The sequence below is a fragment of the Patagioenas fasciata genome, chromosome 13 (assembly GCF_037038585.1).
Source record: "Patagioenas fasciata isolate bPatFas1 chromosome 13, bPatFas1.hap1, whole genome shotgun sequence".
NCBI classification, from domain to species: domain Eukaryota; kingdom Metazoa; phylum Chordata; class Aves; order Columbiformes; family Columbidae; genus Patagioenas; species Patagioenas fasciata.
In genome coordinates, this window is record NC_092532.1 from 16,266,097 (window position 1) to 16,282,483 (window position 16,387).

At 56.2% G+C, this 16,387-nt stretch overlaps 1 protein-coding gene across 1 annotated transcript; it reads left to right on the forward strand.

Annotated features, from left to right (window-relative positions):
- Positions 1–1,651: 1,651 nt before the first annotated feature.
- On the forward strand, positions 1,652–15,551 carry ADGRG1 (adhesion G protein-coupled receptor G1). The gene is made up of 14 exons (XM_065848091.2): positions 1,652–2,186; positions 8,633–8,720; positions 9,196–9,621; positions 10,118–10,241; positions 10,323–10,470; positions 10,553–10,681; positions 10,878–10,994; positions 11,534–11,579; positions 11,945–12,045; positions 12,126–12,241; positions 12,831–13,105; positions 13,733–13,844; positions 14,126–14,394; positions 14,869–15,551. The coding sequence occupies exons 2-14, from the start codon at positions 8,681–8,683 to the stop codon at positions 14,988–14,990; spliced, it is 2,025 nt and encodes a 674-aa protein (XP_065704163.1). The 5' UTR covers positions 1,652–2,186; positions 8,633–8,680; the 3' UTR covers positions 14,991–15,551.
- Positions 15,552–16,387: the final 836 nt, after the last annotated feature.

Here is a 16,387-nt window from a genome sequence, read left to right on the forward strand (position 1 = left end):
GATGTTTTAGTAGCTTTTAGAGCTTTTAGGGTTGTTTGGATCTTATAGGGCTTTTGACAAATTTAAGGGTATTTAGGGACTTTAAGGGTTTTGATGATCTTTCAAGGATTTTAGGGTCTTTGAGGAGCTTTTAGGGCTCATAAGAGCTTTTAGGCTTTTGAGGGTTTTTAGGAACTTTGAGGGTTTTTAGGAACTTTCACAGCTTTGAGGAACTTGTAGGGTTTTCAGGAACTTTTGGGTCTTTGAGGAACTCCCCAGCTTGAGCAATAAATCCTTATCATGCCGAGTGAGTGCCGCTGGCCTGAGCCCAAGGGCAAATGTCCCTTGCAAGGGACAACACAAGGATTTCCTCCTTCTCCTGCTCAGCCAGCGTCTTTGAAGAAAGCACCAGGGCCTGCCGACTTACAGATAATCCCAATAACATCAACAAGTGCAGAACTAAAAATAACTCCTGATAACGTCAAGTGCGGACAAAAGGCTCTTTGTTCCATAAACAGTGGCAAAAAGATGGCCTAAAATGTCCTCTCGTCACGGGGATGCGGGGTCCCCACCTGATCCCTGCCTCCAGGGGGCCTGATCCTGCAGGAGCTGCTGCTCAGTTTAGCAGAGTTATTCCCGGGAGGCGGATTTATGGTATTTCCCGAAGGAGCCGGTCGGGATGACCCGCAGTGGGCGGCTTGGCTCGCTGTGATGCTCCCGTGGCTGCGGCTGCTACAAGTGTGTGTTTCGGAGCCGGCCCCGCTCCCCGTGGCCTGGGGATGGTCGGGCTTCAAAGGCGGCTGCGTTAGCCACGGTCCGGCCACGTGAAGCCGCGTGAGCTGCTTCCCGTGGGAACTGCTTCACGGGAGAACTGGAGAAATTCAGGGCTTGGAAATGGATATTAAACCAAGCTGGGGGGTGATGGGAGCGTGCGGGATGTCCCCAGCTCTGGGGGTCTCAGCACAGCCGTGGCACCTCCACTGCTGCGGCTGCCTTTTATCTCCATCGCCTTCCCTGCCGAAGCGGAAGGTTGTTTCCACCCTTCCCCCAGCAGAAAGAAAAGTCTCATTCAAGGCATTGAATATATCTGTAAGAGCAACTATTTACCCAGGGCACTTCCCACCCTCCCCCCTCCCTCTGGCTCCTGGCAGCTCCGTCTTTCTCCCATTCTGTGGCTTTTCAGGGTGCACAAAGGGCTGTCACGGCTGGATTTGGGTATTGCCTGGCAGTGGCTTTGTCCGCTCCTGCAGTGCCCATCACTGCTACAATGCTTCCAGCCTCAGCTACCACTGCCACTGGGGGGTCCCAATCATGAGGGGCAGGCTGCCCATCTCTGGCCTTGGAATGGGTGGTGGGAGCCTCATTCCCTGGATAGGGAGGCTCGCATCCAGGTTTTGCACCCCACAGTCCAACCCATCTCCTCCAGGGGTGTGCCATGGGGGACGTGGGGGACCCTGTCCCAGCTCCCTCCAGTTCAGGGCCTGGGCTCCTTGCCCTGCTTCTCGCCTCCCTCATTTCCTGCGGGGAGCGGGACAGGGTTCACAAGGACACTCCGTCCCGGCTGCTTTCCCATTAATTGTTATTTTTTAATCCCATTCGCAGCCAGGCGTGCAGCCGCCCAGCTCCTTCCCTCCTCTGGCTGCCCGCCAGCCCGCAGCTGAAGGGCAGTGGGACGGGGCACCCTCGGCTCCTGGCTGCCCCAGCCGTGGTCCCCCAGCTCATCCCGCTCCCGAGCCCGGTCCCGGTGCTGGCGCCGGTACCGGCCGGGCGGGGCGGCGCTGACCGGTGCTCCCAGCCCGGTGCTCCTAGCCGAGCCGAGCCGAGCCGAGCCGAGCCGGGCCGGGCTGGGCCAGGCTGTGCCGGACAGAGCCAGGCAGGTGCAGTGACCGAGGGTTGGAACCCCGCAGCGACCCCGGGGGGTCTCGAAGGGGTCGGTGCGGCGCGACCCGTCGCGGTCCCGCCCCGCTGAGTCACCGCCTGCCTGGGGGGGCGGAGCGGGGCGGGCTCGTTTGTCCCGCCGCACCGCGCTGAGCCGAGCCCAGCCGGGCCGGGGTGGGCTGGGCTGCAAGGTGCTCAGCCGAGCTGTGCTGAGCCGAGCCAGGCTGCAAGGTGCCGAGCTGAACCCAGCCGAGCCGCGTCTAGCTGAGCCGAGCCGAGCTGCAAGGTGCCGAGGCGGGGCAGCGCGCCCAGCCCGATCCGGAGCCCAGGTAGCGGGAGCGGCGGGGAGCGGCTGAGCTGGGCGGGGGAGGGAAGGGGAGCAGGGAGGTCCCGTGTTTGCTTTCGGGGTCCCAAAGGCCACGGTAAGGGGCGCTGCCTGACTCGCCCTTACTGGGGATACTAGGGGGGGATGCTGTGGGGTCCTCGGTGTGGGTGTGGAGGCGATGGGGGCAGGAGACACCCACTGAGTACAGGGGCAAGTGGTACCCCCAGCCAGGGGACTACTACAGCATCTGTCATGCTCTGGGGTGAACTCAGTGGGACTGGAAGAACACTGGGGTTTGAGGTGGTTGGGACTGGTGTCACTGGGCAGCACCCTGGGATACTCAGTTGCCAAGCAGGGCAGGGAACAGCTGAGGGGTGCTCCATGGAAGCTTTGGTGTGCACCCTGCTCTGGTAGGTACAGGGACATTTTGCCTTCCTGCACCTGAGCTGTGGGTTCAACACCCGTGTTTGGGCAGAGCGGGGGGTCTCTGCTCCTGGCCAAGGCACAAGTTGTCTGGTGAAGCCTCCATCCCTGCTAAATGGGGCTCACCCTTGTCTGCCCTGCTGCTCCTCGCCCATTCACTGGAACCAGGCGAATTCCCAGGCCATGGAGACACGAAGCTGCTGAGCTGCCCAGGACCAGCTGCTCCTGGCTGCTGCCGCCGGCACAGCTGAGCCCCATGAAACCTCGGCCGCTGGGCTGGGCCCTGCGTGTGGCTGCTGCTTCCCACCCCAGGGAACCACCAGTGCGCCTTATTTCTCCTCCTCCCTCCTGGTGGAGGGTTCAGCATCCCTGTGGGAATGCTGGCGTGTCTCAACAGGGTGATCTCCCTTCCATAAAATGCCTGTTGGGGAGATTCCTCCTGCAACATCTCAGCTTGCTGCTGCTGGTTCCTGGCACGCTGTTGTGGGATGCGGGATGCTCTGGGTGCTCCCTGTCTGCCAGCTGACAGAACTGCCCCTCCAGAGGGACCAACAAAACCCAGCAAAGCCAGCTAGAGAATTGAAATGAAGTCTCCTGGAATAACCTCCTGCCAGCAACTCTGAATGGCTGTTGAGGAGGGAAGGCTGCCAAAGCTCGTTTCACGGTCTGACGGCTGCAGGAACCCCCCTCCAAGCTTCAGCGCCAGCGGGGAGCCAGGAGGGTTTTGGAGAAGTTGGGGCTAGGCAAATCCTTTAAGCCCGGGACCGCAGTCACAGTGGGTTTTGCCGTGCCACTTGCTGGGTTTGCAGCTCCCACGTGAATTAAGCCAAGGCCTAAAAATGCTGCATACTTGGTTGCAGTCCAGCTCTTAATCCCGCTGCCCGGGGGCTGCTATTCACAGAACAACAGGTTTGCAAGCAACTGCATGCTGCCGGGATGGGGACCCCGGGGCTGGCTGTCCCTGCACCTTGTGGTGGCACCCGTGGGTGTCAGAGGAACGCTGTGCTGTGGGGTTTTCAGACGGCAGGCCGGGTGGCTCCTGGTGTGCCAGCGCCAGTGGTACCAGCTGGGCAGCAGCCTGCTGGCACCTGTTTTTCAGGAGGGCTCCAAGCTGCCAACTCCTTTCCTGTCACCAACAGCTGGGGTTTGGCAGGGATTTTGGGGGGGCCTGTGGCCTCTTACCTGGCTCCTCAGGTGCTGCAGCCTTTGCCACGGCTGTGCTTGGTTTTTTTTCAGCCAGAAAAGCCTGCTGGGACTCGATTCCCCCTCACCAGGCTCCAGGTTGGCTGCTTTCTGTGCCAAATGCCTTGGAGCCTGATTTGGGGTGGTCCTGGGATGCTCTACACTGCCCTGTACCTCCCTTTCCGGGCACCCACAGCATGGGCAGGCAATGGGGACCTCGCTCATGTGGATGGGGACAAGGCTTGGGAGGGGACGGGGTGTTTTGGAAGCCATTTAAAACACAGAGAGATAGTTTAGGTGATGGGAAGGTACAAGCCAACCCACAGAAGGTTTCTACCGAAGCAGGCTGAGCGGTGGGAGCGTGCTGTAAGGACGGCTCTCTGAACCCCCTGAGGCTGGTGACATTGTGCAGGGTGCCAGGGGAGGACAACTTGCACCGCTTTTTTTCTCACTTCACAGCAGCCTGCAGTTCACTGCAGGCAGACCCAGTCCTTCGCAGACCGCTTGCAGCCCCTGCAGAAGCCACAGGCTTTGCATGTCACCGGGCTGGGTGCTGTGCTGCTCAGGCACTGGAGGAAGCACTGGTTTAGTTCGCTGAGATATTTCTGATTGTGGTGTTTTTTAATAAATTGAATGGTTTTTAAATTTCAAATGCTATGACATAGCTTTAAGGAAAACTTCCATCTCGAGAGCCGCAGACACAGGCGGTCTGCGTGTGCCAGCCTCCCCTCCGCTCTCCCCGCTCCAGCTCGGGAAGGGACGGTTGCCAGCAGCTGGTGAAGGACAGATCTGGCAGGGAGTTGTGCCGCTCCCGTGGGAATCTTTATCAGGTCTGGTTTTGTCTTGTTGGCAAAACTCAGCTTGCGGGTGCTGGGTGTTGTGTGCAACCCCATGGCCCAGGAAAAGCCGATCCCGCCGCGCAGGCTGGGTGCAGCCAGGCCGCCGGCGTGGCACAGCTGCCACTCAGCTCCACGGGCATTAACAACCGCGCCGGGTCGGACCCTGCCGCCCACCGGTGACGGGAAAGGCTCGCATGCCGATGCCGTGAATAACATGCGGGCTGGCCCCTGTGCGCACAGGCCACTGGCCAAGGACAAGGGTACTTTGTGAAGCAGCTGGGTGACTGACGCTGGGGCATCCCCTCTGCAGGGGGTCCCCGCTGGGGTACCTGCCTCCTCGGGCAGCTCCAGCCCCAGGGCACATCGTCTGTGGTCCCCACGAAGCTGTATGTGTCTCTGGGAGCCCATCCTGGCTTGCCTCTCCGTGCGTCAGTTTCCCCATCCAGTTCCTGAGTGCTTTCGTGGGTAACAGGCTGCAGGTGATGAGCTGTGGGGTTGTTAGCATCTCGAGGAACAGAGTGTTGGCATATTTTTTTCCTAACAGACCTGGAAGGAAAACAGAGATAAAAGCCTCTGGATTTCCCCACTTCCGGTGTTTGTTTGAGGCATCAGAGCATCTTCCCTTCTTGGGAAAAACGTCACATCCAAAAGCCACGTGCTACCTCCAAAACCTTAAATACCTGCTGCCAACTCAACCAGAGAGCAGTAAGGTGGTAGTAAACACCGGGATTTTTGTTTTTTGTGCGGTTTTTAGTTTTTCTTTTCCCATTCACCTCCAGGCTTCGAGGTCGCAGTATTATTACTTGGCTTCTCTTTCTCTTAATGGGAGGATACAAGTGAAGCCCAGGTCTGAACCTCCTGCTGTGCTGGTGGTGTGGGAGCCTGGTTCAAACTGCGTAGCCCTTCTGGTGTCCCCATCATGTCTTTTTACACTATCTGGCTGATTTTGGGGGCCCAAACAGGAGTTTTTCTATGCGTTATTGTTCTTGGAGGAGCTCAGCCCCCAGGCTCTGGCTGGGGCAGTGGGTGAAGCCATCCTGCCTTGGGGCTGATGGAATGGAGGTGGGGCTGGTGCAGAAGCAGGTCTCTGCTTGGTCACTGTGATAGTGCGGGGCTCTTAAAGATCAGTGATGCTGGGGAGATGCCCTGGTAGCAGTGGGGACACATGGCATTGCCACAAGCAGCCCCGGGGGGCAATGCTGCACATCCCCACTGCTGCACAGGGATGAGAAGGTGACGAGGCAAGATCCAACCCCGGCATGGGCTCAGCGCATCCGGCTACCTCCGTCACTGCTTATCGGCAGCGTGGATGGGAACCGTGTTTTCGCGCTATGAAACCATTTTCGGGGGATTTTCTCTTGCTATTGTTTGTCTCAGGAAACTGCAATCCGCGTCAGGTTGAGTGGGACCATATAGGGCTTGGAGGGGAAATACCAGCTGCCCCACCCACATCCCCCCGGGGGTTTCTGGTCCCGGCTGAGTAATGGCTGAAAGGGGCTGATCCTGTCCTCTGGCCAACCCAATAAAATCAGGATGAGCTGAAGCCTTATTGGGATTCAGCATTCTCCATCCAGAAGGGATGCTTTCCCAGCATGTCGGCTCTGTGCCATCATGCCATGGTTAGCATTCACATGCTCCTTTGTTGCTTTTAATCGATTCAGGTGTTTCCCGTGCATTTTGCCACCCTGGATCTGTGCTTTTTGGATACACGTGCATGTGATTCCCAGGTGTGTGACAAGGCACTGGGATGTGGCCCCATCCACACCCAGCTGCTGCTGCCAAGTTATGTCTGCGCTGTACACCCACACCAGGGAACCTCGTTAGCGCCACACTGAATTATACCCATGGCAGTAGGTTAATTAGTAACCTGAAGCCCCCATCTTCCAGTGATAAATTGCTGCAAGAAGCAGACGGGGAGGGGCAGCGAGCGAGCTGTGCCTGTGGCGTGGTTTAACCTGAGCGAACAATCGCAACCGTGATAACCACTCACTCATTGCCCCCTCCCCAGCCCCAAACAGGGGAGAGAATCGAAAGGGAAGGGAGAAAACTCATGGTTTGGGATAAAAATAGTTTAGTAAAATAACAAAATAATAGTAATATACTACTACAAATATGTATATGAAATGGAAAATAGAGTGTAAAATTAGTGATACTAAATGCAATTCCTCACACACTCCATCTGTGCTGAGCAGCAAGTCCCAGGAAAAGAGGGAGAGCACCCTGGTCCTGAAGAGTCGGGGAGGGAGAGAGAAAAGGCCAAAAAGGCAGAAAGGCCCAGAGGCCGCTGCAAAATGGGAGAACAGCCAAAGACCAAACTGAAGGAACTGCCGAACAGGACTCAACTGGAATGGAGTTTAACCAGAATGGGTCTCCCTAAGGTGGAACACCCAACTCCCATTAAATATGAAGCATGATGCTAATGGCGTGGAATATTGTCATTGATCACTCTGGTGTCAGTCAAGGTCTGTTGCATCCGTGCTCCTTTCCCAGCTGCCTAACACCTGCAGATAGAGAGCCCAGAAAGACCTTGGTCTCTGAGACAACAGCTAAGATATCAGTAAGTTCTTACATTCTCTTTGTTCCAGCTCAAAATCACTGGGAAGTTACTTGAAGAAAAACATTAATTCTGTCCCAGGGCGTTATCTTATTACTATCAAACTAAATCCCAACAATGACTGTGCTAGCTATGAGAAACAGAAGTTTCTAACTGCATGAAGAGAATTAACACGATTTAATTCAAACCAGCACAGCCTGCAATGATGTGCTGGTGCAGGATGTGCCCTGGATCCCTGCTAGCCAGAGAAACCTCTGGGAGAAATCTGTACTGGTGGGAGAAGCCTGCTAACAAGGACGTTGAGTTTTCAAGCAAGCAGTTTTCCCACAGCCTTCCCATCTGGTGGCACTTGGGTGCCTGGGACAGCTCAGGAGCCTTTGCAGGGGGTGCTGGTGGGTACCCAGGTACCTGCTTGCAGGACACAAAAGAGGATTTGGCCACATGGTGAGTTTCAGGGTTGGTGCTGTGAGAGCGGCACAGGAGTGGGATGCAGCGATGGCAAACCAGATGCCAGCTTGGCTTTGGGTATTGGCAAGTGTTTGGCTCTGCTGGCTGGTCCAGCAGCTGCTGATGATGCCATCCTGCACTGGGGGGGCTCCTGCTGGTTGCCAGACCCTGACAGGATGGGTTGCACCGGCCTTGACCCATCACTGGGGTGACGGTGAAGCTCGGTGCATGTCAGCAGTGATGGAGATGGGGTTCGCAATGCAGGGAGGGCAAAAGGTGTGAAGGGCAGGGCTGCGGGTGCGAAGGCTGTGGCCGGGTGGAGTGCATGGGTGTGGCGGCACCTAAGGGTGCTCAGTGCTGGCCTGGGTGCAGATCATAGGAGCCCCAACTGCATATAGAGACAAAGAAAAGCATGGTGGAGCAGAGGGCAGGGTGAAGGGATGCGAGGGACATTGCCTTGCTGGTTGCAAAGGGCAGAAGGGCTCTTGGCAGCTGCGGTTGCTGTGTTTGCATTGCTGGGGGGAGCGTGGGAGAGCCCATTTCTGCCAGTCTGAAATGATGTTGTGGTTTGCAATATGCCTGGTTCCTTGGCTAATCTGCAGAAGCCAAAAGCAACCAAGAAAATAACTTTAGGGCTGGTGAACTAGGAAACCACCGTTTCCTTTTGTTCCTATCACTTGTGATAAGAAATGAAGGCCCAAACCAAGACGTGAAGCAGGGAGCGGACGAGGGGACCATTCCCGTGTCGAGTCGTTGGCAGTTGGTGCCTGTGCCGGGGTGATGGGGCACCCTCCCTGTACTGAGACCCCCGCTGATCCAGCTACTGGCCTCCCACATCCTTCCAGCCCCAAAGCTGAGCAGGATGCCTGGTACTTGTGGCTCCTCCTGGTGGCTGTGACACCGGCCAGTGTCCCTCTGACACAGCCTTTGCTCTCCATCCCCTGACCCCATGGTATAGGTGATACCCAAATACTCATGTGGCCCCTTTCCTTTGTACCCTTCCAGGCTCTGCTTTCTCCTCAGAGGCCAAACCAAAGCAGAGAACTGCCTGGGATGAAGGTCCTTCTCCTGCTCCTTCTCTCCCCTCTCCAAGGTAGGCTGCTTCAGCTGCGTCCTGCCCTGGGATGATGAGACACGTATGGGCTACTGGAAGTAAATGGCAGCCCCAAAAAATTGGCTGAGGCACCAAGGGGTGTTTCCAGCTGTGGCTTCCAGAGAGACAAAATGTCTCAGGGGCCTTGCCTCTGGTGCCGTCTCTGGGGTAAGATGGGTCCTTTTTGGACATGAAGAGCTCCTCTGTTGGTCTCTGCTAATGTGGATGGTGGCACCTGAATGAGGGTGGCCCCGAGAGACGGGAGGTCTTGCTGCCCCAGGAGCCTTAGTGAACCCTCCCAGCACAGCCGTGGGGACATCGGGGAGGTGGCTGACATGATGCAGCCTGTCCTGGACAGGGTTGGGACACCCGTGGCAGAGAGCCTGGCATGCCACGCATGATGGCTGCTGTAGTGATGCTATGTTTGGTTGCCCCTCCAGCTAAACCGACATGTCTGTGTTCTTGTACAACACAGGGATGGGAACTAGCGACTGCCGGCAAGAGGACTTTCACTTCTGTGGTGACCGAAACCAGACCCAGGACAGCTCCGTCATCTATCAGCATGGCCCTGCCCTCATCTCCATTGAGAACACGGCCCAGGCGCTGATAATAAGAATGCCCTTTTTGCCAAACAGGAGAAATTCTTACTACAGGTACAGCCTGCCCCCGGCTTTGGGCAGGTACCGCTTCTGCATCTACTGGTTCAAGGCCAACAGGACCCTGAGGCTGGTGTATGGGAAGCAGAGCTTCCTCCTGGGAGGGGACCCCTCCAGCAGCATCACCTGGGGGAAGGAGAGTCAGAAGACTGAAAGAACCAGGACCTCCATCTTCAGTGTGTCCTGCATCTCAAAGGATGGGAAGAACACCTCCCTTGTCAGTCATTCTGAATATTTCTTCAAAGGTAAAGGCAATTGTTTTAATGAAATAGAGGGTTTGTTTCATCCCCAGCTCATTCTGGTCATCAGCAGAGCACTGATGATGTCCCGGATATAGGTGTAGCATGATGTGAAAACATAGCTGAGGGGTGATGGAAGGGGATGTGGGTTTGCTTGAAGCAGCCCAGAGGCAGCCCCTGGTACTCAGCCTCCCTAAAGATGAAGATGGAGATTTTCAAAAGTGTTTTGCCCCCTAAAATCCTGGGAAATCATGGGCTTTGCAGATGTCTCCAAGGGTCCCATCTGCACTGTTAGGCACCTAGCTGGCCTCAGCCAGCCTGGTCTCAGTGGGAGCTGAGCTCTGGGTGGCAGGAGAAGCCCTCTGAGTTGGGGTCTCCATCAGCTCCCGGGGCTTGGATCACCTTGAAGCTTTCTGCTCCCACTGTGTCCGCTTGGTTGGGGGCATGGGCAAGCCAGCTCTGCCTATGCATCTCACAGCATTTCCATACATGTGCCTGTCAGCTTCCCCAGAGAACATGCCTGTCTGGGAGCAAGATGTGGAGGAGCAGCTCACCACCTTGGACAGCCTCATCGCCCAGCCCGCAGTGCTAGCCACAGGAGCCGTGGAGCAGCGGATGCTTCGGCAGTGAGTTCTCGGCTTGCACCTTTCCCACCACCCCAGCGAGGTGCCCACTGCATCCTGCTCACTGCACCCCTTCCCCAACAGCAAACTTGGGGAGCTGGAGAAGACACTGGCCAAGGTGGAACTCGAAGGGCAGAACCAGACCTTTGGGAAGGCCACTGTGCACGCGACTGTCCTGAGGGTCCAGCCCACTCGGGCTCCTCGAAACCTGGCCTTCGCTTCCCAAAGAGAGGTGGGTGCTGGGTAGCCTGCCCGGGTGGTCTTGGCCCACCACCACCCTCCACCAGCCTCTCCTGATGTGTGTTTCTTTGCAGGAGGGTGGAGAGGTCCATGGGTTCGCAGTGGACCTACCGGGCAGCCTGTTCATGACAGTGGAGGAAAGTGAGGAGATGATGGAGCGCAGAGTGCTCCTCATGGACATCAACAGCCAGACCATGTTCCAGGTAATGCCCACACACGTGGCAGGGATGCTATCCAGACAAGGGTGATGATGCTCACTTGGACAAGGTGCTTTAAAGATGGCCTAGAATCTTGACAGGGAAAGAGGCATGGGACCACCTTCTTGGGAACTCCTACCTGCTTCATGCTTAACAGCTCTCACTTCCCACACTGCCATCACCTCCTCTTCCTCTTCCGCAGGATGAAAATAGCAGCCACATCCTGGGTGACAAGGTGGTTGGCATCTCCCTGGTGGACACAGTGGTGACCAACCTCTCTGATCCAGTGGTCCTCACTTTCTTCCACGACCAGCTGCCGGTAGGTGGAGAAACAGCCTCATTGAACCTGATCCCACCAGGAAAGGAGGGGCAAAGAGGGCTCAGGCCCTGCCAGCTTAGAAAGTGGTCACAATCCAGCAGGTCTGTGCCCTTGGCCTGCCTGTACGGGTTCTCCTACATCTTCTGGAGCTGTATTATGATCATGGTTTCACCATGAGCACTGGTGGTGGAGCTGCCTGCGTCTGTCCAGGAAATGCTGCTTTGCAGATACGTCACCTCCAGCACAATATCCACGGCTGGGGGACACTTTGAATTAACAGTCCCTTGGCTCCTTCAGGGCCCTGTCAGGTGCCTGCTCAAAGCTGAACCCCTTGTTCGAAAAAGGGGACCTGGGAGGAGGTATCTGCTCTGCAAGCTGCCAAGAGAATGGTCCCTGCCTGGAGTCCACTCCCATGATATAGGACAGTTTGTCTCCTGAGACCATATCCCTCCTGCCCCATGTTCTCCTCTGTCAAATGTGCTGCAGGGTGATGAACCACTGCTGCATCCTGACCAGGGCTCATGGTTTTGTCATTGCAGAGGAACGTGAGCCCACTCTGCGTCTTCTGGCAGGAGAACACCACTGGTGAGTGCTCCTGCACTTGGGTGGGAAGCCAGGCGCTGCCTTTGCTCCTTTTGCAGGGTACCACAGAGCTGCTGATAGGAGTAAAAGTTGCTCTGCGCCTCCCTTCATCGCTCCTGCTCCATACTCATTCCCCATGGGGCTGATTTCAGGTTTTTCTCTCCAAAGCTAACCTCAGAGCTCTCTCCCTCCCTAGGGATGGTTTCTGGTGCTGAGGCTGTTGCCTGAGTGGGTGTTCTTGGCATGGGACAAGCTGGGACCACCACTTTTGTCCTCCCCCCTGCCATGAACACCTTGCCCTGAAGATCCATAAACCCGAAACAGATGTTCCTGCTGCTCACCAGATGCTCTCTCTTCCTCTTGTGCAGGCAGCTCTGGGAGCTGGGACAGCTATGGTTGTACAACGGTGGCAGCTGTCAGCCGGACAGACTGCAGATGCAACCACCTCACCTACTTTGCTGTGCTGATGGTGGGTACCATCTTCCCTCAGCTCTCTACATTGTTCCCACTGGTAGTTCTTCCTCACCATCTCTTATTCGTCTTTCTCAGGTGTCCTCCCCGGAGATCACCTACATACACAGGGATTACCTGAGTATCATAACCTACATCGGCTGCCTGATCTCAGCTTTGGCAGCCATTTGCACCATCTTCTTCCTCTACTTCAGGTAGGGTCTGACAGGTCACCCCTCGCTCCCTGTCTTTGTCCTGTTAATTGCCACTACACCTGGGTGGGCACAAACTCTCCAAACACAGTTGTTGGCTTGGCTAGAAACACGAAGAAGGAGCCATGCTTGAAGAAAGCAGAGTTCTTCTCTCCAGAAACCACCCCCCTGGTCGGGTCTCCTGTAGGGCACTGAAAAACACTGACTGTTTTCAAAGATTTTCGGAAAAACAGCTTGGTTGTTGTTATGGATCAGGCAAGCAGAAGCCTGCGAAGATCTTTTCAAGGGCTTGGTAGAGAACATGAGTGTCTTCTGAGTCATGTCACTTATCTTGTGTGGATGATTCAGAGCTGAAACGATGTCACTCCCTACCCCCATGGTCTAGGCCTGGAATGCAAGGTCAGCTTCAGGGACCTGAATTTGCACATGTGACGGGCGGTCCCACCCATGGGTTGGGCTCTCAGCCACTGACACCACCAGAGGGTCTTCTGGTGTGGGCAAGTTGCCCCATGCGGAGCTGTGGGGTGTTGTGGGACACCAAGGACGCTGGCCAGGCATGGTGGTAAAGTCTTCCCCCTCCTTGCTTCTGCAGGAGCAAGCAGCGAGACCAGATCACGAGCATGCACATCCACATGAACCTGCTGGGTGCCATCTTCCTGCTGGACGTCACCTTCCTCATCTCTGAGCACTTGGCTTCCAGCAGCAGCGAGGCAGTCTGCAGAGCTGGGGGGCTGCTCCTGCACTTCTCCCTCCTGAGCTGCCTCACCTGGATGGGCATTGAGGGCTACAACCTCTACCGGCTTGTGATCGAAGTCTTCAATGCCTACCATGACCATTTCCTCCTCAAGCTCTGCCTGGTGGGCTGGGGTGAGCATGAGGAGGGCAGGGATGCCCTGAGGGCATGGGCAACAGGGGATGAGGCACCTGGGTAGGTCTTACTCACCGTCTCCTGTGCCTGGATGGGGATGGAGACATAGCTGTGGGGGAGCAGACGTCTGAGAGCAGAGGGGTCCCTCTGTCGAGAGATTCGGTGGAGAAGGAGACTCATTGGCACAGAGCAGAAGTTGTTGCTAGAGCAAGGGTGGGTCACCCAGCAAGGCAGGCATGTGAGACCTTGCTTGGGGTCTTTAAATAGTAATGAGATCCTCTCTTTCTGGAAGAAACATCCAGGACAGCCCAGAGGCGGACTTGATGCTTGAAGCACCCACACATCTCTGCTGTGCTTTGGGCAGGAGGCTGCAGTAGGAAGATCTCATGACCTTTTGTGGCCTAAAATTCCATGACCCTGGGATACCCCTGGTTGAGATCAGCATAGCACAGGTCATTCCTGGGCTGGGACTTACTCCAGGTGTCCTTGTTGTGGCTGCATCCTTGTCTGCCCATTGGGAGGGAGGATATTGGTTTGTACTGGGCGAGAAAGGAGCAACAAATCTTTCCAGAAGGACCAAGGGCCAGGGACTAGGGCATCTGCTTCAGTCTGTTCTTGTCACCCAGGACTCCCTTTCTGCTGTGTGATGCTGATCTTCCTGACCAGCTGGACAAACTACGGCCCCTTCTCCATTCCTGTCTATGAATCTGTTGGTGGCAAATCTACCAGCGCAACCATGTAAGTTGTGAGAAATGGGTTTCCTGGTCCCTGGTCTTAGATACAACTGGCTAAGCCTTCACCATGTCCTACAGGCTTTTCTTAGCCCACTTGTGGTTTTTCTGGGGCTTTGTGCAGGGTGGTGGGGGATCTCTGCTTCCTGTTTAACTAAGTTGGATGCTGCGTTTGCACCACACCTTTGTGCTTCCCCCAACCCCTCCAACTCACGTCCCTGTGGGGTGACATAGCATGTCCCTGTGGGGTGGCATAGCATAACCCTCTGCCCTTTCTCCTCCTTCCAGATGCTGGATCACGAGTCCCCTGATCCATAATGTTGTGAACCTGGGTTTCTTCAGCCTGGTGTTCCTCTTCAACTCGGTAATGCTAGGGGCCATGGTCCGGGAGATCCTCCGGCAGAACAAGAAAGGCCACAAGCTCAAGCACGTCCTGGCCCTCTTTGGGCTGAGCATCCTGCTGGGCATCCCCTGGGCGCTGGTCTTCTTCTCCTTCACCTCTGGCGTCTTCCGCCTTGTCTCCCTCTACATCTTCACCATCATCAACTCCCTCCAAGGTGAGCCTGGTATGCCAGCCTCCTCCGAAAGGCATTGAGACTTTCCTGGGGTATTGGTGGGATGGTGATAGGGTATGGGAGGAGATGTCCATGGCAGGCTAGCTGGCTTGCTCTGAACCGCTGTTGGTCCTTAGATGGGGTTCACCCACCCTGCCTTCCCTTTGGGTGTCCATCTCTGTTCCCAAGCAGCAAGCGATAGGACAAGATGGAATTGCCTGAAGTTGTGCCACGGGAGGTTTAGGTTGAATATTAGGAAAAATTTCTTCCCAGAAAGGGTTGTTGAGCATTGGAACAGGCTGCCCAGGGAAGTGCTGGCGTCACCATCCCTGGAGAGGTTTAAAAGGTGTGTAGATGAGGCTCTTAGGGATGCGGTTTAGTGGTGGACTTGGCTGTGTTAAATTAACGGTTGGACTCAATGATCTTAAGGGTCTTTTCCAACCTGGATGATTCTATGATTCCTCCCTCCTGTCCCAGGTTTTCTCATCTTCCTCTGGTACTGGACCATGGTGTTGCAGGCGAGAAAGCCGCCTGACTTGCAGAGCAGCTCTGACAGCGTCAAGTTGCAGCCCAACGGCAGCCAGAGCCACCTGGGCTGAGCCTCGCCATGTCCGCGCCGTGCTGGGGCTCCCTGCGCAGAGTACGGCCGTGGGAAGGACCAGTGCCGTCTGCTTTGTTACTGCACCCGCCTCATAGGGCTGCTCGGAGCCCGGGGACCCACAGTGGGGCCGGCCGCCACCAACCCCTCACCTCTGCTGGCCCCCTCCCCAATTTTCCTACCCCACCACATCCCACCGGGCAGCGGCGCATCCCTTGGCTTGGCATCCTTGAGGCAGGAGGGTGGGATGCTCGCCTGGGCAGCGAAGGCTGCAGAAAGCAGAAGGGGCAAGGATAGGGTCCCCGGTGCCTCTGGACATCCCTTCCCATGCCCCGAGGTCAGGGATGATGGGTGGGAAAGGCCTCATCTTCAGCCCTTGCTGGTGGTCACCAAGAGGGTCCTTCCCCAGTGAAGACAGAATAACTCTGCCCCCGCAACCTCCTCTAGCAGCTGAAATAATCTATTTTTGTTATTTTGTTGAATGTATATTTTTGGATGGTGTAGAAGTTTAATGAGCATGCCTGCACACCAGACTTGTGCCCATTAAAGTTGTTCCTGCTCAGAGCGTGGCTCACTGGGGTCTCTCTGCTGAGTGCGTTGGTGGACTCTCCAGTGGGATCCATCCCTTGGCCGTGGTTGTCCCATCCCTGGGTCAGAGCCTGGCGTTTCACCCTGCTGAGCTGGGACCTCCTGGCAGAGCACTGGCAGCCCAGTGCCATGGGGGTTGAGGTGACGGAGGGAGATGCCATGGCTTGGGAAACTGCTGTGGTCTCAGGGGAATGTCGCTACCCAGCAAAGAGGGAGGATAGGAATACGAAGAGAGAGGCTTCGCAGGATGGGAATCGTCTCCCTCGGTGGCTGTGGGGCCAGGCAAACCGTGGCTCTCCTGGCTGATCTTCCTGGCCAGCTGGACGAACTGCAGCCCCTTCCCCATTCCTGTTTGTGAATCCATTGGTGGCAAATCCACCAGCGCAACCATGTAAGTAATGAGAAATGGGTTGCCCGGTCCCTAGTCTTAGATAAAGTCAACTGGCTAAACCTTCACTTGTGCCACTTGCAAGCGCAGCACCATGTCTGCCATCCCACCAGTTCCCCTTCCAGATGATGCTCTGGATGCAGTTCATCTCCCTCCATGCAGCCCCAGGTCCTGTTTGGAGCAGGTAGACCTTACCAGGAGGGGGATGTTTCATCCCCAACAGCTTGCGGCAATGCCTGGTGACTTGCCCAGTTTGGGAGAGGGATGCTCCAACACGTCACTGAGTTGGTGAGGGGCATCAGCCAAGGATTTCGCATGATGGAGGTAAAAAGGGGAAAGAAAATATTCCCGAGTCAGCTGGGGGAAGTGGCCAAGGGGGAAACGACGTGGCTATGACGGTTGTCGCCGTTGCTGTGAGCTGG

What these genes read in the sequence shown, in the direction of transcription:
- ADGRG1 (XM_065848091.2), top strand. Translation starts at nt 8,681, where the DNA reads ATGAAGGTCCTTCTCCTGCTCCTTCTCTCCCCTCTCCAAG. An exon ending in TTCTGAATATTTCTTCAAAG is followed by an intron (nt 9,622 to 10,117) that starts GTAAAGGCAATT and finishes TGTGCCTGTCAG; the next exon opens with CTTCCCCAGAGAACATGCCT. An exon ending in GCTCTGCCTGGTGGGCTGGG is followed by an intron (nt 13,106 to 13,732) that starts GTGAGCATGAGG and finishes CTTGTCACCCAG; the next exon opens with GACTCCCTTTCTGCTGTGTG.